Genomic DNA, 25,126 nt, shown 5'->3' on the forward strand with positions numbered 1-25,126 from the left:
AGTGACCGGTGTTGCTGACTGGGTAAAAGCCCCTTGAGAATTTACCTTGCCTTTCAGGCAAGCACCCATACTGATAAAGTAAATCAAGACACAAAGAGGCTTCACCTGTGCCAAGACACTCTTGCTTTTCCTGCCAGAAAGCACAAGCTGGCTGGCGGGCTCACTTTCTGTAACCAGCTGGTGACATCTTCCCATTGTCTGTGCATCGATCCACTGACCATGACTCAGTTCGGAAAACGTGAACCAGGCTCATAGCCTTACTCTGGGGTCCCCCAAACGAGGGTTGTCTCTTTCCAAACCCTAGAGCTTTGCAGGAAGAGGATTTTTGCACTCAAGCAAGAAAAAAAATGCCTGTGTGAAGGGGGACTAACATCTACCACCGTCTTTGTGCTTAGGGGAAGGCTGGATGTAGCAAAGGATGTTGGATGACGTGCCTGCCTTGGGTTTTAATTCACTGCTCTTGCTCGCTGCTTCTCCAGCTGCTAACATCCTACCAGCGTGTGTTTAACACATCTGTGTCTTTTCTTGATCAGGATACCAATTTTTGATGTTTCTTTGCTTGGTACAGATGCTTCTGGAAAAGAACAACATAGCTCTGAGAAAGAAATTCCCACCATGTGGGATTTTTTTCTTTTTCCTTTTTACAGAAATTTCTTATTCAGTTTGCTCTGTTCAATATTCTTCTCTCTTTTCACTTCACTTCAGGCCTTAAGTTTCTTGTCCTCAATGAGCTAGTTCAGTCAAAGCCATGCTTGGTTTACAAGTATGTAAGTAGCAGGCAGCTTAGAGCTGCCTACAATAAACAATTATTACTTTAAAAAACGGTCTGATACCTGTTATGATGTGGTTCAAATCATCCCCTTTTGCTCTTTTAACTGGTGAGGGGTGGTGAAATAGCCCAGCGAATGCTCATGTGCATGGGAAGGGAGGTAACAGCCACCTTCTCCAGCAGGACCAGCTGCAGCTTTTCCAGCACTGGTTTTGTACTTGTTGGGCGAATGCCAAGAACTGGCACACATCAAGATTATGGTGTCTGCCAGCCATTGGCTAGCTTATCCGCTCCTCTATCATTTTCCTTTCACTCAGAGCAAAGAGAGAAATATGAAGGTTGATGAGCTAGATGCTCACTTTCAGGTCCCCTTTGGCAACATGGAGTTAGTGAAACAAGTGGTGGGGTGGGTGTAAGAGAATTTATTCCTTGTTTAATAGCCCTTCATTATAGCTGAGCCTTCTGTGTAAATGGCAATTTGACTCCCATCTCCTGAACACTGCTTCCTTGTATTAGACTTTTTATAATAGCTGTAATTATAGATGCAAGCTTTGCTTTTATTTTATGGGAGCCGAGGTAAACCAGGAGTCTGGTGTCACAACTGGTGATCCTCAAGTACAGCCAAGTCTGTGAGGCAGCATCTCCAAATGGCGGGGTTTGATGGGTCAGTCATGGCAAAGAGCTGCGGGTTTCCTTGCTAGCTCTGCCCGCGCTCGGGACTGATCTCTCTCACAGGCATCTTCAGCAGCCATCCTGCTGCTCTTCTGCCTCTTCCCTTTGCCTCAGCTTGTCAGGATTAGACAGTTTAACCAATGACCCCAGCTGTCATCAATCTCAATATTGAATGCACTGAGATAATACAGGCAATTCTCTGCTCTGTGAAGACAGGCATTTATGAAGTATTTGTGAAACCATTTTAGCTAAAGAAGACAGACAGCTCTATTTTGTGCCTAATATTGCCTGACAGGTGTGGACACACCCTGGGATAACTCTCTTGTCATCCCAACTGGAAGGTCAAGAGTCTACATTTGACAGAGAGAATCGCCTTTGGCACTCCAACAGAAAAATGAAAACAGAGCAGCATGCAGAAAAAAACAACAAACCCCTTTGTAAACCAGGTGTGCAGATTTAATATTTCCCAGAGCTTAATTCCTTTTAAATCTTGTAGCTCCTCTTTGAAGATTATCCATGGGCCCAACACCAGACTAAACCAGAAAGTTTAGCTTTTGTTCTTTTGTTAGCCATTATTGGCTTATTGTTTTAAACATCTCAGGCATGGTAAGCAGTGGCTATCTCTCCACTACGCTCCTCTTTTCTCCCTTCCTCCCCATGCAGCACCACCCATCTTCCCTCCTCTGCCTCATTCATTTTCATGCTTTCCCTAGGGATCTCCATGTGATGCCACCCCATGTTTCCCTGTCATCCCCAGCACGCAGCAGAGGTCAACTGTGAAAGAAGAGAGCAGGGACTGGCCTCAGTCACCATGGCTCCTGGGGGAAATCCCAGCCCCACAAGGATGCAGAGGGTTGGCTCAGATGGAAAGTTCACCAAGACCTCAAGAGCTTGGTAGCAGGGCTGTAAGATGTACCAGGAAATAGACTGAGTTCTCCTGGGTTATTTCTTGGGCTGGTGCAAATTTCAGCAGCTAAATCTGAGCCCACTTCATTGGCAAGTGTCAGACCCAAGAGAAAACATAATTTCCTGCTAAAGTAGTAAAGGTGACTTTTATAAACAAATTTTGTCTTGGTTTTCATGAAAATGAGGTTGTCTGTTTATAAAAAATGGACACATTGCTGCTTCATATTTGTGCAGAAGAGAGTTACATGATAATAGCCAAAAATCAGATAATTTCTTTGCAAGGAAGAGGTGGGAATGAGTAATTTTTACCATGGGTTTTATGGGAGGAGCTTTGCCAGGGTATGTGGTAGATTTAGAAAAAAACTACTTAGGCCTTTCCTTCTCTTTGCTGTAGGAAATGCTGCAAGTTAGAGAACCTAACAGCCAGCTTTTGTACTCCTGCTTCCACATCCTGAAAGAGCACATTCAGAGATGCTGCAGCTATAGACCGTGGTCAGCCCATACTTGACCTTGTGGTCCTTTTTGAGGCTAATCTACTGTTGCTCTCAAAGGGTGGATGGCTTTGGGCGGTTCATACCGACACGGGCATGAAGAAGGCATGAGTTTATTGGAAGGGAGGAGGAGGGAGGAAACTTCAGGGTTTCCTTATTTCCTTTTCAGCTCATGCTGCTTTTCTGTATGAAACACTCTAGGCAGTGCACCTGCAAAGACCCCCATGGAGAACAGAGCTGGATGTAACCCTGCTCCGACTGGCTGGCAGCTGTGGCAATCCCGCTTCAGCAGGTGCCACCAGACAGTGCTGTACAGAGGGCATCCGGAGCAGTTGGGTTGACTGCTGCTAATCTCAGCCTCCATGACTTCTGTTTTCAAACTTGTCATCTTTTTGACATGCAGAGCAATATGCATGGAATATGTGGGCACCCACAGGGCTCTGGCAGAGAGTCCTGTGCCTTGCCCCACACCCTTACCCATGGGCACCCTCGGGGGAAATCTGAAAGCACAGAGGAGTATAGCTGACAGCAGAGCAAGAATGGTCGCACATGGAACTCACTGAAAACCAAGGATGGAAGAAGTTCAGCTGACAATGTTGGGATAATGAGGGACCTAGCAGACGCACTGCTCCACCAGAGCTGGTGTAGGTGGCCCCTGGAGCTTGGCCTCCATTCCAACATCTTTCCCTTCTTCAGGGCCAGAGGAAAAGAAGGGGAAGAAGGAGGTGGCAGCCAGGCCAGGGTAGAGAGGAGATGGCTGGGCCATCTCTCTTCCTGGGGGTCAAAGCCCTGAGCAAGACTTCTTCAGGCCCCAAAGCAGGCAGCAGTACTTCACAGCTGGTGGTCCTCACTCCTCCCCATCTTGTGCCTTCCACTTTCCATGGCCTATCAGGTTTTTCTTTCACACTGTTTAACCATTGCAGCCCCCAGCATTCAGGTTTTCCCATAGCGCTGCATTAATCTTTCAACAGATCTGGTCCTTTATCCCCCATTTAAGAAGATTTATGAACATTTTACTGCTCTTATTTTACAGTAATGTCCTTCTTTGCCTCAGCTGAGCTGAGGTGTGATTACTTCCACTTGATCCCTGTGCAAACCTGGGAGACAGGTGTCTGTTTCTGCTTGGGAGCACAGCAGATGCCCCCTGGATTCCATGGCAGCATGCCTACCAGGGAAGGAGCAGCAGTATATGTTACCATAGGCATCTTGATCTTGTGTCCAGCCCTGGACTGGGCTGTGGCCATGGCTGCGTGCCTTGGCAGTATGGGCATATTCCAGATGTGCATGAAGCCTTGCCGAGGGCTGGTAGGGCAGAGTATCTTGCTCATGTGCATTCTCTGAATGGCAACCGCTTGATTGCAAGGAAAATACATAGGTAAGTCCTTAGCAGCACCTGGTTCACCCCTTCACCAATCAGCCCTCAGCAGCAGTGCTCCAGGCTATAGCACTCACGTTCATACCCCATCATGGCTTAGCTTGAGGAGGAGCTGGGGTTCATCCCTGCCAGGGGTCAGGGAAAGCCCCAAGGGACATCGCCTGCCGCAGGGGATGTGAGGCCGTGCAAGGGTTCAGGGTGGCCTGGCTGTGGCCGCTGGTGCGTGCTGTCTGCAGGAGCCCCTACACCTCCCTCGTGCAGTGCAAACAGCTCAGAGCACACTAGAAACTAAACATGATAGAGAAGCAGAAAAATACAAGATTTATGTAAGTTTTGGAGGCTTGTCTTGCTGTAAATAGCTGTACAAAATCAATCACGGATGTGCATATACCCTTAGGAGACTTTATAAGAGAGGCATCCCTGCAGCACACCCCCTCCTTCCAACAGCAGTGCAAACTGTGGCTCCGGGACACAGCAAACACAGAGCATAGCTCACCATGCAGGACCTGTCTGTTCACCACACAACCAGTTCCTGTTCTTGGTGCTAGCTGGCTTTCCAAGGCAAGGGCAAGGAAAATACCCAGCTGATTTGGAAATGCCATGTGGTAACTAAAATGTAATTTCATTATTTTGCAAGTTATCAGCAGAACAGGTGAAGGTCAGTACAATGTCTGAGCAACAGCACAGGGTGGGAAGGGAGCCTGGGGCATGCCTTAGTCCTGTGGGCTGCAGATTGGCTTGACTTCCAACACAAATCCATAGCGCAGACCAAGTGCACCAGTGCTATTGGGAGAAAGACAGTCTACAAGCAAGAAAATGAAGTTTTAATCAAGTATTTACCAAGTGTCATTAACCCAAGGAGAACTGAGAGCTTCCTAGAAAGTTGTTTCTGTGAGGCTTAGTGGAGTGCAAGTGGAAAAGACCATCCTTTTCTTTTTTACAATGAAAAAAATCACCATACTTAAGAAACTGCAGCATGGGCTGTAGCTGCCCCAGGAACATGTGCTTGGGGAGTGCCCGGCAGCTTGCTCCTGAGCGGGCAGGAGCAGTGTCTTCCTTCCAGCCTGGGGGTAGAGGAAACTCCAGGAGATCCAGATCCTGGTTTGCAGGGGACAGCCATTTGTTTTAGAGCCTAAGAAGGCATGTTACTTGCAGTAAGGCCATACAGCAGAGTTCAAACAGCCAACATTTGTTGATCTCCTCATATGGATAAATTTACAAAACATCAAATTAATTTACCTAGAAATAGGACAGCAATTGCAAGCCGAAGTTTACCACAATGATTTGCATTACAGTAACAAACATGAAGCTTAATCACACCTGTACATCTCTGTTTCCCTATAGAAAATGCTATGCCCTCTCATCATCATGGGTAGCTGCTAATTGATAGTGCTTGTAAGTAATGCAGTTTTTCCCCTAGCAATGAAATCCCAGGTAAATCCCACATGCTTTGCTCGGCAGTACACATTTCATCCCATGGGGTAACCCTGGCACAAATAGAATCATGCCAGATTCCCCCATGTGCAAAATAGGCACAGCTCCTTTCTGGTCAGTGAGGCAGCATCAGGTCACTCCTGCAAAGAGCACAGCCTCTTAAGGACATGTAACTAACCTAGGAAATAGAAAAACATTTCTGTTAAAATTATCCTGTGTACTCAGCAGTACCCGGCTGAGGGGAATAAGAGCATTACTCTCTCACTACTTAAAAACTCCTTCACTGAATTCATTAATCATTCTTATCAGCATCCCCTTCGTTCCTGGGCTATAAGCATATTTGAACTAAGAACTTCTCAAGTCCAAAACCACCCTAAGTATCATGAGTATCTTCAAGGTCATAAATTAATGCAGGCAATTGTTATGTTACCTACATAAAAGTCTTCAGTGGAGGAGCAGTGACCCTGAGAGAGATGCTTCATTAAAAGATAACATTTGTCTGACCTCTCTGCAACCTCCTGGCCAGTTAAATGTCTTATAAACAGGCTATTTTGTAGCAGGTAGAGAACAATTAACATTTTCCTTGTTATAAAGAGGCTGGTAGTTGAAAACTGGACTAAAATATCTTTGTTTTGGTTTTAGCTTTCTAATGTTGGCCCACAGAAAACCACCATACAAAAAGCCAAATAGTAAGAATTCTAATATTTTCAAGTCATTTCTAATTTCCTTCCCTCTGTGATTACCATATATGTTTTGATATTTATTACAGCTGTTTGCTTTGTCACTTGTGAACTGTCTTGAGAGAGCACAGCTCTTACAGGGAATCTGTTACTGAGCACGTATGTCCGGGTACCAAACTTCCAGATGTTAAGGTGGGATTCTCTGATGTCAATACAAAACAGAGGATGTCTGTTTATATATATATATATATGCACACACACACACACGTGTGTGTACATATATGCTTACACCAGGCTTATAGCTGGTGACTCTGAGAGAGACAGGGTACTGGCTGCTGTGAAGCATCTCCATGGTTTTGCTTACTGTTTAGGGCTGAAGCAGGCACTTTGAATACCCCCAGCTGAGGCTGCAAGGCAGTCACTCCTACTTCTACCGTCACAAAAACAGGTGGCAAGAAGATTTCTAATATGGCATCATGAAATCAAATGGTGCAGAAAAATCAGGCTAAGTTCATCCCATGCAGCAGGCTAATGGAATATCTTCTGTGCAGGTCAGGGAACTGAAATACAAAGGGTTTTATCCTCATTTGGGTATTCATTGCTTTTTTACTGGAATTTATTTATTTCACTAGCATATATACATTTATGTATATATAAAAGTTACATAATAAGAACCATCTAGATTCAATACATTACAATAATTACTTATTAAAATAGTTTGGGAAATTAATAATTTAAGTACTGGTGGTCAAAAAAATATTCAAGTATAGGAAATCAAATATTTTTAAAAGTTCAAGCTTCTCCTTTAATGACTTTATTCAAAAAACCACAGTAATTGCTAAAGCGTGCAGATAAGACAGAAAAGCTAAACATTTACATGCAAAATGGTTTACAGGGAGAAAGTACGTGCATGTTCTAAAGTAGAAATACTGTTTGAAGATGAAGAGTTAAACTTTTAGAAAGAATAATTGAAATGTCAGCCTGAAGGTCAGCTTCAAATCTCCCAATGGAATCAAATACTATGTAGCAACTCCTAAATGCAGGCAAAAAAATGACAGCTACGTGTTTACATTTACTTTCCAGGGAGAAATTTTTGACTTCCAGATCTCCCTGTCCCACCAACAAGTTCAGACTATGGTAACTAGCACGCATAGTTAACATAGTTTTGCATTGATACAACACATCCTATCAGCATGGCTATACAAACTTCATTGCCTTTGCACAATATCATGTTCCCCAGCAAATTATCTAGAGATCTGGCAAGGAAATTTGACATAATTTTCTTGAAAAAGCTAGAATAAAATATTTGCATTCTGTTCAGGTGAGGGAGTTTCTACTGTCTTGAATAAATCTTTTAGGCATTTTAAAATTCTATTTAAATACATAAATGCCTGTGTTTAGTTATCCAACACTTGACATCTCTTTGGAAGTAAGAAAACTGACAACACTGAGAAATGTAGAGTTTTGCTTTCTTAAATTCTGATTTGTTCCTATTAGTATTTGTGACATATGCTCCTTCCTCACCTCCCCCAGAATTAAAACTGCTTCTGTAAGGCTTGCAAAGACAAAGGACAAACAAGATTAATCAAGCTTATTCTTTTTCATTTAGCTTATCATGCTCAAGTCTACCTAATGTGACACGCTGCAATGTGAAATGGTCTTGCCTTTCATGAAGTTTCACTGGCAACAAGACAATGAACGTGAAGCCTTCTGCAGTAAAAGTCGAGGAAGATTAGTTACTTCTAACATGAGGGGCTTTAAGATATATGACCAAATATGTGTCCACCAAGGTGGGAGGCTTTCCCAGCTCTGGATGACAGCCCTTGGGGTGTGAAAGAAGAGGTGGTTCAGAAACTGGATAAAAAAAGGAACAGAGCTCTTTTGGATGAATTGTCTAGAAGGGTCAGAATTGCTTTCTCCCAGGAGGACTTTGAAATAGAGGAGAAAGAGCGAGCTACCATCTTTCACATGCCCATGTATGTGATCATGCACGCAGGTCACACACCATGAAAAAGCCACAGTTAATTGGTAGGTAACCATCCTTTCTCCTGTGAGCTGCTGTCCCTATGCCTAGTCACGCTGCAGGGGACACTGACTGGTCTCCACTGGTCTCTGCAAAGGCAAGTCTCAGAGCTACATTAAGACTGGAAACTTTTCCACAGCAGGATAGTACCTATACACATTCCCATGCAGGGCAATGCCAAGCAGTACTCCCTCCTAGTCCAGAGACTGGGGGAGCTCTCTCAGAGAAGGCTTTTATCACAGAAATCTATGAGCACAGTCTCACAGCAGGTCCCAATGCAATCTGCAGTAGAAACAAAATAAGGGTTTTCCCAGGTGTGCTTTGCCCTGAACAAGCAGAAAGCTAAGACATGTCTGGCATCCAAGGTGCAAAGGACATTTTAGCTGTAGAGTTCTGGGATCCAGGAAAGGCAGCAGACGAATTAGTTCCCTGACTAATTGCAAAAATCAGAGCTCATTCTGGAGAAAGCTTGCAGAACTTTGAGAAAAAAACATATCAGGAAATACAACAATATAAAGGAGATCAAACAGAAGGTCACAGTGATCTCTGGAAGCAAGTACTACCTATCTACACAGGCAAGCAAGCAAGCATGCTGCCTGGGTTTGAAGGGAACCTTCGAGTGATCTTTTTGAGAAGCATGGACCTCCCTCCTGCTGACCCCCCTCTGCCAGCAGAGGAAGGGCAGTCATGTTCTGCCTGGATGGCATCTTTGCCAGTAGAGAGAGATGACATCTCCGAAGCAGAGCAGAACAGCTGGGATAAGTTTTGACAAGTTTGCATATTTCAGGACCAGTGTGTATCGATATTATCTGAAGTCACCTTTTTTTCAATATCTTTTTGATATTATCTGAGGTCACCAATTGTTTTTGGAGACCACACAGAGGTGTAGCCCAGCATACTAGCCCTTGAATTTACCAGGATTAAACAGGTTGCAGGTGGCACATAGGGGTTTACTCATCCTCATTTAAAAAAAAAAAAAAACAACAAACCACCAAACCAACAAAAAACCTGAAAAAATACTAGGGTTTACTTAGCAGAAGCCTCAAAGCAGTTGAAACTTTTTTCCTCTTATCTAGTTTGATGAGACTACAGTACCCAGAACCATCATGCAGAGAGCTCTAGAGAACCAATTCTCTAAAATGATTTTATATGCTATATAAACATTTTCTGAATCTTCTTTAAGCACAATGGCTAATTGAGGTATAACCTAATTTTTATTGACCATACAACTCACTTTCAGCAGCACTTTTACAGCCATTCAACAACCATGTTCCTGGTGAGATGTGTTATAGTCATGAACTATTTTACAAACCAGGTTAGTAGAAGCTGCCTCAGTACCCCACTGAGCAAATGTCTGTCAGGGCACACCTGATACCCTGAAAACTGAGAGGTGCAAAGCAATCTGCGTAACTATCCAGAATTTGAGAAAGCTGAACACAGTCACAAGTCCTGCACAGGTCTCCATCCTCCACTTCAGTTAACCAGGTGAAATGCTTAGTCCTTGGAATAGAGCAGAGACTACTGCTATCAGCACTATCAGTCTCTTGTCAAAAGCATCCCTGGAGGAGGACTGGAAAGGTAGGATACCCACATTCACTGTTGCTCTCCTTTAGCCTAACTTCTTCACTGAAAAGACATGAAGGAGCGGGAGCTCATTGTTTCTCGGAAAAGGAAGTAGCAGAGCAGGTTTAAGGAATGAGGTGCTTTTGATATGGTTGTTTCTTCTTCCTACTCTACACATGGCAACATCAAAGCACTCAAAGTGACTGATAAGGCAGAAGTATTCCTACCTAGAGACTTCCAATTTCCCAAGTAAAGGCAGAGAAAGCATGGAAGCATCTTGTTCATTAGGACATGCAAAAAAATGAAAGCTGGTAAAACCTCCAAAACCCCTGTATAAATCAACGATCTGAGAAGACATCATGCAAGATGCTAAGAACTGATCAGGAATTAAAATCCTTTCTTTTAATCTTTCACTTCTCCTGAACTTCTTATAACTAGAGTTTAGTGGTCACAAGCGATGAAGAAGTGATAGAGTACCTTTCTTTGCTCCAGACTTCAGTGTAGGCCAGGAGATCTGAGGTGATGGGACATGTTCCTCCCCTCTCACGCACTTGGTAGCATAAAAGGGGAGGAAACAATACCGCTAGGGCTCAGCCTCCAGCTCACTAGCAGTCTGAACATGTTGATCTCAAACTTTTTTCACTGAAAGCTATTTTTAAACTAGTCTAAAAGTAGTTTCTCTTTTCTTTGATGCTTAATTAGTTCCAATTAAAACAGACTATGTTTAAATAGTATATGTTCAAGTTTGAATGGTGCTCATCAAAATACAGTAAACGATAAAAAACTGCACTTAAAAAGGGCATATATATTTCAGTGTATCTCCTCAAGACTTCCAAAGGGATTTGGGTTATGAATCACAAACATTCCCCTCAGCATTAGAGTCTTATGAGTCAGGAAGATAGTCATCGTTAATCACTTCTCAAGCATTTTTAACAAGGTGGTTCCTGCTTGCTGCATGTTTTCATTCACGTCAGTCATTTACATAGCATAAAAGGTGTGCCTAGCACTTTACAAACAACTAAGACAAAAATCTTTGCTTTGTAGTGTTTACAGCTACAATAAGATCACACAGAACAAAAGATTCTCTTTGCAAATGAAAAAAAGAATAGAAATTACAACTATGGCAAAGTAGCAAGTAATTTTTTTTTCCATGGTGTTAGATTAAGTTTGCATTTCTGTATTTCTGTACTATTTTTATACAGTTCCTACTTTTACTACTCACCATTTTAAGTAGAAACCTATTTACACAATTCACTTAAGACTTTAATATCATTGTAACCATGAAAGCATTTTATGCCATCCCCTTTCTCAAAGGAATGCAAATCACTATTTTGCTGTTAGACTGTTTCAGGGGAGGAAAAAAGGCACCCCAGTTCTCCACTGAACACTTACACCACTTGCATCAACATGTCTTTTAAGAAGCAGGAGCAGAGATGCCAGAGTTGCTGTAATCTGAGTGGCTACTCAGAAGAAGGAAAAAAAAAATCTGGAAATGAAACACATTTTCCACTTAAAAAAAAAGAGATAAGACACTTATTCCATGACTGCCACTTAGTTAATGATATTTAGGCAAAGAATAAGGAAGGTTTCATTTGATCTTCCCAGCATGGTTTGTCAGCCGTCATCTTTTCCCCCACTATACACTGAACAATCATCATAATATGACTATATCTGCACTCCATGGAAAAGCTGTATACGCTCATGCATATTTTTTCAGGACTGCCAATTAGCCTACAGTCCTTTCACTGGTAAGGAATGTTTACATGCTTCTCTAATCCTTCTCTCCAAGTATTACAGCTGTTATTTTGGACTTCAGTGCCATAATGAATGTATCAGCCTGCAGGACAGACCAGAGTAATGAGACAACAGCTGTGAAAACAATGCAATTAAGGACACAGTTTCAGAAGTACTCTGTTACAAGCTGTTTATTAGAACTTCACTTTGACAATAAATAAGGTATTTCCCAAGCAATCAAAATGTAATTATTTAGAAAGTTAAACAACTGAGGTTTTCACAATGCATTTTTATATATACATGATTTACTGTATTTTAAACACCAGTTCATCCAGAGCTGTATGACAGTAGGATGTCCATTCCTTAAATTCACACAGCAGGAGACTACCAAGACATATCTTTAATCTGGAAGCTGTGTGTGTAAAAATAATTCAAAATCATGTATCAGCTTCAGGTTGAATAATCCAACTGTAATGAATTAATCTCTCTGTTCATTAGGCTAGCTGCTGAATTCAAATTTGGATGTATGGCTTACATAGAAGAAATAGTGCCTTTTAGATTTATGGTTTTAAAGAACTAGTAAGCCACTCAATTCCAACAGTACAACGTAACCATTTGTAGTTTACTGTGCTACTGCACACCCTGTTCTGCCCTCAATAGAAGTGGCATAGAACAAACTTCTGTAAATGATGGTCATTTTCAATGTTGTAAATCTTGGTTAAGTACAACCTTTGCACTTCAGCTTACTGTTAATTATGAAAATTTTGGTTTTGGTCACATGAATTAGCATTTCTTCACTTAAATACTCAAGCCATTTATATGCCTTAATAATACTTTTAGGAGTTTGACATTCAAAGTTAACTTCAAAAGAATGTTCCTGTTAAATAAAGCACCAAGTTTTCCCCATACATTTATTCCTTAAAGAAAGTCTACGAAAGACTAGGTTTTTTTAAAACATTAGTTTGCTAAGAGTTGTAATTGAAAAATAAAATTTAATTCTTATGGTTTGATCAAAGCCATGTTTCCAAAGTGAGCTTTACATACTCTGTGCAACATCCCATTTTCTTTAAGTGCAGAGGTACAGGCGTCAGTTATGCAGCTGCAATCGAGTTATCATCTGCTTGACGACCCTGAGGCTTTAAGAAAATAAAGACAGAGAATTAAGAAAAACCCAAAACACCACCTCACACACACAAAAGACTAAGGCTGTTATAAACCTCACTTTGCAATACACTGTGTTGATCAAAGTAGCTCTGGTACACAAGTGTACCACATCTTTACTCCTAATGGTTTCCAATAGTAGCACAAACACAGAGGACATCTAACTTGAAGTTTCAGTTTGGCCCAGTGAGCACTTGGTAAAGGCCTCAGCTCCTTACCTGCCCTATTAAATGCCAAGAGCATCTCTGTACACATTTGGACAGCCTAGCACAAGGCCTGGCTGATCAGAGTTCCAAGTATTACTGCAGTATGAAAAGCTGATAATTATCAATGCATAAAACAGGAATGAGACTGACAGTTTCTTGGAGGAATTTTAAGCAGAATCACTAGATATGGAAGAGAGCAAGGAGGAAGTTTTATAGAAGAAAGGCATCCTTACAATAAGGTTTTTTGAGGTCCTGACAACTCCAAAGCAAAAGCAAACAATTGTGAAGCCTGAGAGATTCCATAGGAGCATTTAAAACACCATGCTTTTGAGGAAAAAAGCCTTTTGTATTGACTTAGGAGAACATCTTGACAAGCAATCTAGAAGAACCATTGATTGACAGCATATGCAAAAAGTAAATTCTGCCTATCTTTTTTGGCTAAAAAAATTGAGAGAATGCCAGGCCTGTTTCCTGGAAACAGGATTACAGATGTCTGAACAAGTCTATCTCAAGTCATATAAACAAACTCTTCAGGCTCCTTGCTTGCTAAGAGTCTGACTAAAAAGTGAATACAATATTCTGGAGACAGCAGCAGTGGAATGAGAAAGCATTGTTTTTAGGCAACTGGATTGAAACGATTCTTAAAAAGTCAAAAGGAGCCTGTGATCTATTTTTCATTACATGATTGAATTGTCTTCAATCATACCTTTTAAAAAAAATCTGGACTGATCAATTCACTGAGAGGATGTGTTTTTAGAATTTCTTTAGGGAGGTGTGGGATGCTACAGTGTTTCTGAACATAGTTATATGGGTTGCTCAAACACTTATTTTCAGAAGTGCTACAAATTATGGTATAAAGTCTTTAATTACATTTAGCTCACTCCCTTGTGGTCAAAATACAGACAACTTTAAAACTCACTTTACAGAGTAAAGTCATGGAGTAAAAAGGACACGCTAAGCACATTCAGCTAATTTGTCTAATGGTAACTAAATACCTGTTGCACTTAAACAGATTTCATAAGGATTTTGACAACACCAATGCAACCCAAGATTTTTCAAAGCAAGTAACTCTGTTACAAGATGGCCATTTGAGTCTGCTTAGAAACACTCAAGTTTGAATAGAGCTCCCGTGGTAGACCCTAGAAACTGAGGAACCCCACAGGGAACCTTTAAACACAAGGCACTTCCCACAGTCTTACCTTTACAAAAATGTGTGTCGGTATGAATCGTCTGAGCAACTGATTAGTGAAGTTTGGGAATCGCAGCAAGTTAACATGAAGAGATGGTAACTGCTGATATCCAGCCATCAGAGGATAGAAGTTATACAACATTTCCTGCTGTGTGCCAGGAAGGATTCTTAATCGGATCTTAAAGAACATAAAAAAAAGCCACAAACATAGTTAAGTTCTGTGACCAAAAGTACTTCTCTGTTCACTTTCCATTTATACACTGTTTACTTTCTGAAGTTGGAAAGAATGCAACTACTTTCCTATTCTAGTTAAACTATTACTTCTACACTGAACCACCATGTTACCCATAAACAATATGACAAACGGCTCCTAGTCAGGCTTCCATTTAGCCCTTCTTTAAATGGAGCCTGAATCCATGTGTTCTTCCAGACAGAATTTACCATACTTTAAACATCTAAAAAACAGTAAGTTTGTCCTCTCTGCACATCACTAAGTCTAATCAATGCATTCTTCACTACCAGGTAAGCCAGCAGGATCCGTAGATGTGAGAATTTTGTACCTGTTTAAGGCCAGAGAACATGAAGGCATCACTAGGTTCCACTGACACCTCCACATCCTGGACTAAGTTGGTCTTATTTTGCAGGTGATATCTGACAGGTAGGGATTCTCGGACTCGACCAAACGATGGCAGATCTTTAGGAAAAAAAAAAAGTAATCAATCTCAAATACAAAATACATTTTAAAGTTCCATCCCAAAGTCTACCGCAAAGAGCAGTGAAGAGTTTGAAGATACAATAACTAGGCATCTAAAGCCTTTCTGACAAGGTTTTTCAGAAAAAGATTAAAGAAATTTATTACAACTTTTCAATTATACTTCTTCAACATCTAGGTACAAAACCACTAACTGCTAACACTGTCCAGGAATGCTAGTTAGGAAGTCACTTTGGTTGCTGCTGAGCATTTTCAGCTTACCAAAATCTTGTCAGATACTGTCAGGAAACTCCTTCAAATTGTAACAGGAAAAGATGGTGGAAGAGTCTCAGTACAAATGAACATGAACGGAGGAAAGCACAGGAATTCTGTGCATTCAGCGAGCTCTCCAGTCCCCCTCTGCTCTTGTGCAGGTGAAATGCTAGAAGAGAAACAGTTCACCTGCCCGCAAGCAGCTCCAATTCTCCAGGCTGTTTCTTTCCTGAGATGCAGCCAGGTCGTGGGCGGATGGAACAATTCCTGCCATAGGTGTCTAGAGAAACCTACTGGGAATGTAGCATCAGCAGAAATAACTCTGGTCTCTGTGCTGCCATGTAACACAGGTTGATCTATTGACAGCTTTTAAGAGAATGCATTCGTGTAACTACCTTCCAGTCTTCCCTTGAGTTGAAGAGGGTAAAGAGGAGCAAGACTCAAGGCAGTCTAAGTGATTATACAGTTTCTTTCACTAGCTCCATAATATCCAGCACCAGTTTTCTGTCTTTTGCTATGGTAAATGCAAGCTCCGGACACTGTAAAACTTTGGCAGTCTTTAAAAACCAGAAACTCTAACAGGGACATATATGTTGCCAAATTAATATTACCTGCATTAACATGGAGAGGAATGCTCTCTACAATCACATGCGGCAGAGTGATGACTGTATTAACAACAGGTACACTTTCCACAGGTGAACTTCTGCAGGAAAAAGTCAAACGCAGACCACGTTGAAAGTTAAACAACAAAGTATCAAGTGAGTACATCAAAAAAACATTACTTATATGTGACTAAACTAAAATTACAGTCATTTCAGTCAAGGAAAGAAATCCTAAATCCTTACATTGGATTGTTTGAAGTGAGAAAAAGAAGTGCCATGGAGCTAAAATAGCAGAGGTGAGCGAGAACACTAAACAGCTCTAAAACTAAATAAAAGCAAACTAGAAGAAAGATATATGTCAACATTTGTCTTTGAAAATTGAGTGAATACATAAACCCACAATCTAGGGTGGGAAAACAGTTAGTTTTCCCATTTAAAAAGTTTTTTTGTTTCTATCACAAAACTATTCCTTTGACTTGGCTTCTCAAGTGAAGTATTTCATGACTGAAGAAAACAGGGAATAGAAGGTGACAAAACAGCTCTAATTGACATCAGATCTTACAAAGACAGCTTCATAGAATGTTAAAACCATAGCCACATAATATTTATCTCTTAAGTGAAATATGTATTTATTCAGAAGTCTAACAAGCTAAGCAGGAATTAGTAAGGTCCGAATTCTAGACAGTGCTTGCTACAGGAAGATCCAAAACTAAAAAAGCCAACACCCCCTCACAGCCCTCAACTCATCATCACCCCTAAAACCAAGTTAACTTATTTCCTCTCCCCATCCAGGCCAGAGATACTTACCTCTTCCAGGAGATGATATAACATCCAGTTGCCACTCCACTAGCATTAGTAACTGGAGGACATCGAAGGCAAAAGCACTCACTGGCACTCTCACCTGTCTGTAAAACAACTATCAGCAAGATTTTGTTAAAATCAAAGTGTAATCATTCCTGCAGAAGCCACCCAGTCTAAAAATCCAATATGACACTAACACAAGTGTTCACGCAGAAAGGCCTTTGAAGTGTTCTGCAAACTATACAATAAAGATTGTGAAGTATCCCAGTATATAAAAGGGTGACATATACAAATATCTGACAGTTTACTTTTTGAACAGCATTATGAGATCTTTCATGTATACACAGAATAAGTCATTGCAAATTTAGAGTTCATGCACCAAAAAAGCAAAATAACACCAATTCAAATTTTACACTTCTCCCACAGCAAATTCCAAGACATAAGCACAAATGTCTCTCATGTTTTAAAATTAAAATGAACACAAACATTTCTCCTCTTCCACTCAAATGGATGACAGGTGGGGAAGAGAGGGAACACAAGAAAAACCTACTGGCTTCCAGTTTTCACTTTTTTTTTCCCCCCACTTCCCACCCCCCCCCCACCCCTTTGAATGAACTAAAAGAAGCGCCTTTTCACTTGGAGTGGGTTTTTAAAAAAATACTAATAAGTGTTTCAATCATTCAAAATAATAATTAATATTTATTAAGTCTTACAAGGAAAAAAATAAATAAAATCAACCAAAAGGTGGACAGCTGAATAGCTGGTATCTGAGGGGGTTCATGCCTCCTGGCAGTTAGCTCTTTAGGAGCGTCAGCTAGACACCACGAAGCACAAGGTGCCAGAGTTAAAGATGAAATCTCATAGTTTGAAGACAAAAGGACCTGGGAAATAATTGCTTTTTGCCAAGTAACCCTTGAATCTATAAGAGGAACTACAGTCTTGCAAGTCCTTTATTACATGGGTAGACAGCTGCCCCACAATCAGGCTGCAAGCCAGACTGCCTCGTTTTATTCCAAGTTTTGATAGAATACACACATTTTCACATCTCTGACTCAGCAAATGCAGAGACAATGTCTTGTTGGAAGATTCTGGATCAGCTCTACTGCTAAGTACTCCATTTATATGGCTTTAAAGCTAACATACTGAACTCTTAAAGGCTGAAATCAGTTAAATGTAAAAAAAAAAATCTTACAGATAAGTTATTAAATTGTGTTAGTAGATGCTTACTTCTAACTGTTCTTTATAGCCTACCCTGTCTAGCTTCACATTTTTCAGCTTCATGACTGCAATCATGCACATGGATCACTTCAGCCTTTGGATGCTGCCTCTATCACATGGTAAAGTGTTTGCATTCCAGAAAGCATATGTTGTCCATAAACACTGGAAATATTCAGTCTCTTTTCATATGGATATCTAAGAAGTTGCACATCAGAAGTACTTTCAAGTGCTTTCCCTTACATCTGTTATATTCAGAGTTTTGGTTACCATCTATCATTCAAGTCCGCTTACTTGATCCAGTGCAGAACTACATTTTGAAGCATACTGCTAAATTGTGTGAAGCATACTTGTCTAAGTTGTGTTCTGGTAAGCAACTACAGTATTAAGCAGCTTTCTTCCATTTAGAGTTTGATAAGCAAAAGTTGCTTAAAATGTTCCCCTTTCTTATTTCCAACTTATGCAGAAAGTATCCTCCTGATAGTGAGCATAATCTAAGAAAACTTACCATTCTCCACATAAGATTCCAGTTGATCTACCGGGGTCATGGAAGCTGACAGCTGTAGCTGGCTGGTCACAATAGTGAGAGGCCACGGAGAGGCACTCAGGATGTCTGTCATCAGTAAAAATGGTATATCTGCAAATACTCTGTCCAAGTGCTCCAACTGTCAAAAACAGACACAAGATCTGGCTGTTTCTAACTAAATGGGGTGCAACCATTGAAAGCGGTGCGATTTCAAAATATCAACTTTTCAAACATGTACCTTTGTGGAGACAAATTTGACAGCAACATCAAAAGGAAATACTGTTTCTATGGTTACAGTTTCATCCTGTATAGGGGTGGGAAGAAGAGGGGGAAAAAGTTATATTCAGTTTCAGAACTGGCTACTGATATCAAAGGTTACTAACGTAAAATTACTTTTAATCATCGTTTTAACAAAGTCCTCTCCAGGGCAGTATGTATCTGTAGTTATTTTTAAAGAACAAATATAGAAAGGTTTTCTTCTGATTATACTTATGAAGCTGCTCACCCTAAATTGGGCTACCATACTGCTGATTTAGCATTTTTTCTATCTAGTAGAAATGCTTCTAAGAAACTTAGAATTACAGCCTTTAGACTGAGAATGTTCCTTGTATTTCATGAATGTATCTCCAACAATTGGTGCATCTTTACATCCTACCCGGTGGCACTTGCAGAGTATTTCTTTCCCCTCAACGACAGTGTTGATTAAGTAAGAAACGTAAACCAGAAACATTCTTGCACCGACCGTTCCACAACGAATGTATATTGGTTTTTCCAGCTGCAAAATAAAGGACACAACATGAGCCAAGCCATACCTAAAATACACTAATTAGGCCTAGAGTTGTCCAAAATTTGTTAGCCATCTTACTTGGTCCAAGAGGGCAATAGTAGAATAGATATTATTTTGACCATAAAGAATCTCCTCCAGTGCATGATCTTAATCATGCAGTGTATGATTTTAATCAGAGCAGCACAGCTCCAGTTGCTGTGCTACTGGTGATTGTCTGTTACTTAACAGTACAAGAAAAAAGAGCCATTACTATGTAATATATGATACACCCAACTTCTAATTTACTAGTCACAGTTTCAGCTTGGTGCAACATCTGCATATGTCATGCTCTACCATGTTGAATCACACTTGCTGACTATTGTCTACTGTCCATTAGGCAGTGCGTTTAAGTAACAGTTGAGACCTATCTCATTTTATTTATCTGTCAGCTGTATCATCAATCCCAGAACACACCTTATTCCCAAATTTAGTCTGAAATGGGATCTAGCTAAAGAAATAAACTGCCAGTAAACAATAGGTAAAATATGCCATAAGTATTTCATTTATTCGTTCAGATATCTGAAACTGAATATAGGTCCTTTTTTGAGAGTCTTGTATTAGTTGATCCCTGTTTTCTTAACTGTCACATAGAAAGAAGGTTTTAAGCCTCCACCTTTTGTCCTGGTTGCAAGTCTCCTACAGGGATATCAGGAAGCAGGGCAGGAAAGGAGTCATCACATGTGTCTGTTCCACGAAGAGTAACCTGAGTTTTCTGAGTCAAGTTGGCATCTTGGCCTAGGATTAAAAAACAGTCTTTATATCTACCCAGGCTTACATCACTGAAGCATGAAAGCAATAACTAAAAATTCCAAGATACTCAAGGAATTAACATTGTTCATTTGATTGAGGGAAGCTTTCAAAAGTACCAGCAGAGGATAGATTTGACAACACCTGACTTGGAGGGATCATATCCTGTAAGGTTTTTGTTTCATCTATTTAGGCCAGGAAAAAAAAAAAATCTCAAGAATCAGAAATCATATCTAGATGTTCCCTACCATATACAAAAACATAACATGATTATGTGATCAAAGTTCTTCTTGGTATTTTTACAAAGTAAACCACAAGTTTCACAGTTCTGTGATTCTTCCGTTTTCAAGAGCATGGCTTAATGATTTTACATTTTTTTAAAACTGTTCTTCAGTGTTGAAACTGTTGAAACAGTGTTGAACTGTTCTTTTCAGTGTTGAAAATACATAAAAAACCAAATGTATAGATGTTAAATTATACCATTCTTCAGTCAGATATTCTAGAATAATGGCATTACTGCAATTGTGGGATAATTTTCAAAGCAAACCAAGCCACATCTTGCCAAAGAATTGCAACTGGGGAAAAAATATATCACCTTACCTACAAATGAAATGTCACATTTCAATTGTTTTTTTAATGTAATCAGGAAGCCCACAATGACCTTGCATATCACATGTTAAGAGTCAAGATCAAGGACGGGGGGGAAGGGGGGGGTGGGGGAAATGAAGACCGATTATTAAACACTGCTTTAGGAGCCAAGCCCAAACATCTAATTAAATAAGCTTAAAGAACATTATACTGACTTTAATGAACCATACAATCATATAGGGAATGTGGTTCTATTTCAGAGTACACAGCACATATTGCATCCTACATGTTAGTGACTTAGAAATTATTTTTACCTTTTAGGATAATTGCTACAAATAGGCATACCAACTATAACATATTGAAAAGTGTCAGCAATAACTACATACTAGGACTATATAGCAATAACTAGGACTTAACCATACAATATTTGCACTTTTTCCTTTTCAGTCAAAGGAATACTGTCTCAGTTCTCCACCACTTCCTAGATTTCGAGTGCTTTAAAAACTAAACCACATTATCCATGATGGGGGAAAAAACCAGGAGTGGGTGGGGGAGAAAACCCACAAAGACTATACTTAGAAAGCACTGTCTAATGCTTTCACCTCAACAAGAAAAAGATCTACCTCTTGGGAAAAGAAAAAATTAGTTATAAGTGAGTAAATTAAATAAAAGGTTAGGAAGGCATACAAAAAACTTCTGTGTTTTCTTCCAAACTTGTAAAGACTTATGTTTTGAAAATACCCACGTAAACACTGCTGACAAGTAGTGGTTAAGATAACAATAACTGAATGAATCTGTAAGCTCTTGTTATTACCACTAATATCTCATCATTTCCAACTTTCATTTTGGTTTGATTCTTAATCACTGCTTCTCTGCATTGCATTAAGAACAAGGAGTCAATTAGGAGACTGTTAGATTAAAAGAAAATAACCCCAAATACCTGGCTTTAAACCTGCTGTAAGCTTAACATCTTTGGCCACTGTCTCCTCATGTGACTGGACTGTCACAATCAAACAATACATTTCATTAGTCAGGGCAGGAGGTTCATGACGGAGCTGAACAGAAATGTTTGGCACTCTAGAAATAATCCTTTAAGAGAAAAAACTTGGTTATTGTATGTTTTTTAAATAACAAGTTTTAAGCCTAGTTTGAAAGAGATTAACATAGTCTACTGTCTAAGAGAGTTCTGACAACTGGTGGCCTATTCAACTAGGAGACATGAGATTCCCAAAAAGCAACATGATGGGAACAACTCTATAAAACCAGTTTGGTACCCTGGTAATAAGCATTAATGGTTCAGATGTTCTGCCAGGAAAGAAAAAAAAAGCACCCTCATCAACAGCAATCAGATTTAATCCTTTTGAATACATCTAACTTAGCATTAGGCTATTCATTAATAATTATTTTCCAATACAGTTTCTTAGACATTCTTTGTTTGTGTGATGGCTTTTGTAAGAGAATAACACTACCTAGTTTGCACAAAAACCTGGGAAACGTCTGCCGAGCGAAGTTTGGTGAAGGTGAAAATGTAAGCATAGCTGGTACGCTCAGAGATTAATGCAAGCTTTTTCTGTACTTCTAGCTACCTGAAGTCTCAAAAGTTATAAAGAATTAAGATAGCATTTATCCTCAGTTAAGCAAAGACATATTGAAAAAGCTCATATTAAAGAAGTCCCAACAAGTCTTTCTTCTTCAAGCACAGTGATCAGGACTTCACAGGAGACTCACAATGATACATCATATGTATTTTCAAGCTTTTACTCACATAGTGCTTGCCTGAACAGTCAAACTGTCCCAGTGCACTTCATTATCTGGAAGCTTAGGTCTTCGCCTGAAGGAACGTGCTGCCTGCAATGCTTCTTGAGATGAAGCAGCATCTCCACCTCCTCCACGCCAGTTCAGAATCACACATCGGCCAGATTCACTTCCCAGGATCAAATCCACAGAGGTGATCTGACAGACACAAATTTAAACACATACCAGTAACTGTGTTCTTACAGTAGGTGATCTGAAGACATAGTTTTTCCAACAGACACATCTTTATTATGCCTGTATATCACCAAAAAGCTTCTGGCAGCTTTGCAGACTGAAAACACCTCACTACTCCATGATTTCATTTAACAAAACAGTGGAAGTATCTAAGCTCTCATGTGTGCAGGGTAGTATTTTGTAGTTTCCTATCATCCCATAGCGCTATAGCACTCCTCCTCACAACTTTTTTGTTTTTTTAACATATTACACATATTTAAACAGACAAACAAACTTGAAGCAATACTTAAGTTTGTGACAATTTTTTGCTTTGGTATTGTCAATAAAATTTTACTCTCATTTTTGGTACTCAGTTTCAAGAATTCAAACATTTGGAACTGCAGTGGCATTAGTAACTGGTGCCAGATGAGAGGCAACTTTGTAGTTTTGAGTTCTCTGTAAGCATGAGTAAGAAAGGTGCAAAACAAACTGACAAACCTCAATCTTCTTTCCTACATCTTCAGTTTTTGCAACAAATTTGAAAGTGAACTTTCTTGTTTTTCCAGGGACTAAGCACATTGTTCCTTGCGATGACTGTTCTAGAATATCACTTTTTTGATAGGCTTCTTCTACCACACAGTATTGGTTGTAATCCTACAGCGGAGGAGTGGGGAAAGAAGTTGATAAACCCAGACTTAAGACATCTGTAGAGAGTAACGGTAGTATAGCAAATGTTAAGGCTCTGTGTTACTGGATCAAACCATATGGGTTCTTGCTACTTTTCAGGCTACTGAAGTTAGACTTCACAAGTTAATTACTATGCAATTCTTGACACAAGGTATCCATTACATTAATGTAACTTTATGCAAGAACATGAAGAGAAATAAGGCATTAAAATGATCCTTCTGAAACTTTAGAGAGCTTCATAGAAAAACAAATATATGATAGACGAACTAATCAAACTGTATTTGGGAGTTTTATCACAGTATCAATATACTTGTCAAAAGTGATAGATAATGTAAACACCCCATCTTTTCAACTTACATATTAACATAATTTTTTGGAAAAGAACTTTTGAATTTTTATGTTTAAAAACACTAATAAATATTATTCTATTCTTATAATAAGCTTCTGTCACTAGGTCATAGATAGATAGAACATAGTTACCTGATTATTGAAACTGATGCAGAGCTTAGAAAACCTGATAGGATGAGGACAATCAGCTCTCAAGTATACATCAAACTGCACAGGAACATCAACATGAAAACTAGGAGCAAGAAATTTTGCTTTGCACTGCACTGGAATTAAAAAAAACAAAAACAAAAACAAGAAAACCCCCACCAAGAAGTAAGTGTTAAACACAAATTATGACATTAAATTTCAGAAGCACACTCTTTGAATAATTGTGGTAAGGATTGTTTTGTGTATACTCTTCAAACTTTGGATGCATGTAAGTGGGACAAATTTGGCTACTAACACCGTCACAGAAAGCTGCGACACTTAATAATCCTGTACATTTAGATACACCACTTCTGCAGGCAATGCCCACTCACATCCCCCTTTCTATGGGGAGTATTACTTTGCACACATCTGCCCTCTTTCCTCAGAATCATACTTCTGCCACACTGTTGTCTTTCAAAAAGCAAGGGTTTACTACTTCTACCATGTTTAAAGGCAGCCTCAGCTGGAAGTTCAGAGGTTTGTCCCCCCTCAGACATGATGCTCAAAGGATTTTTCTTTAGTCATCCATACTGGGGATAAGAGATCACTGGCTTCTCTGATGATTTCTTATCTTACTAATTTAGATGAAGAACAAAGCAGTGATGAAATGAGAGCTTCAGTGTTGCTGGCTTTAATATACACTTTGCATTTTCTCCTAATTAATTATTTTCAAGCTATAACTACATCAAAATTTATAATCTCGTGTAAATTTACTTTCTTACTTACCAAACGGTATAAAATCTTGGACTTCTATTGTAAAAACATTACTGCCTGCCAAGGAAACACGGTCAGCCCACAATTTTTGTGATGCTTTCACAGCAGCAGTGTCACAATCAGGTTCAGGATCAGGGCTTTCATTCTGTATCCAGATAGAAGATCATAAACAACAATAAAAGAAGGTGACTAAACAATGACCACTCAAGATTATTTAAAAGGATAATAGGAATTCTGCCACTTACCATTAGAACTTTTATCAGATTTTTTTCTATTCGAGACTTCTGATCTTCTTTAAGAGTAGATGCTAGCAAAAAGAACAAACAAAAATTGTAAGACAGAAACAAGTCCCTTTTTTTTTTTTTAAATTTAAGAATAAATCTTTCATTTAGATTGCATCTTTCAAAAGACACATTCTGGGGGAAAAAATTCTAACATCCATCTACCAGTAATGAACAATTCATTAACTTTTCAGAACTTCTCCCATTTTGTTTCCTCTTACTTCCACTGGAACTAAGTAAAATATTTGAAATGCTTGTCTAACCAAGTATTTTTCGGTTAGACAAGAGTTTCATAATTTATCAGAGGAAAACCCCAAGAGAATAACGCCTATACCTTCCTGCTATTTATGTTTAAAAATTGAAGAAACAGTAGAAAAGTCTGGTACATTCAAAGTGGCAGCCTCAAATAATGTTAGAAACAACAACTAGAGAAAGTGACAGGAAGAAAAAAGGACCAAAATAAGCACCCT

At 39.7% G+C, this 25,126-nt stretch overlaps 1 protein-coding gene across 1 annotated transcript in view; it reads right to left on the minus strand.

Annotated features, from left to right (window-relative positions):
• Positions 1–11,811: 11,811 nt before the first annotated feature.
• TRAPPC11 (trafficking protein particle complex subunit 11) overlaps positions 11,812–25,126 on the minus strand; it is a 28,862-nt gene continuing 15,547 nt past the window's right edge. The window contains exons 15-29 of the mRNA XM_074822759.1: positions 24,621–24,682; positions 24,388–24,520; positions 23,608–23,738; positions 22,939–23,094; positions 22,238–22,425; positions 21,413–21,561; positions 19,751–19,872; positions 18,967–19,086; positions 18,550–18,615; positions 18,294–18,450; positions 16,577–16,685; positions 15,779–15,870; positions 14,764–14,897; positions 14,214–14,381; positions 11,812–12,783 (exon numbers count right to left, since the gene is read on the minus strand). Of these exons, the coding sequence (XP_074678860.1) occupies positions 12,739–12,783; positions 14,214–14,381; positions 14,764–14,897; positions 15,779–15,870; positions 16,577–16,685; positions 18,294–18,450; positions 18,550–18,615; positions 18,967–19,086; positions 19,751–19,872; positions 21,413–21,561; positions 22,238–22,425; positions 22,939–23,094; positions 23,608–23,738; positions 24,388–24,520; positions 24,621–24,682 (1,832 nt within the window). The 3' untranslated portion in view covers positions 11,812–12,738. The remainder of the gene's footprint in view (positions 12,784–14,213; positions 14,382–14,763; positions 14,898–15,778; positions 15,871–16,576; positions 16,686–18,293; positions 18,451–18,549; positions 18,616–18,966; positions 19,087–19,750; positions 19,873–21,412; positions 21,562–22,237; positions 22,426–22,938; positions 23,095–23,607; positions 23,739–24,387; positions 24,521–24,620; positions 24,683–25,126) is intronic.

The sequence above is a fragment of the Strix aluco genome, chromosome 4 (assembly GCF_031877795.1).
Source record: "Strix aluco isolate bStrAlu1 chromosome 4, bStrAlu1.hap1, whole genome shotgun sequence".
Classification (NCBI taxonomy): domain Eukaryota; kingdom Metazoa; phylum Chordata; class Aves; order Strigiformes; family Strigidae; genus Strix; species Strix aluco.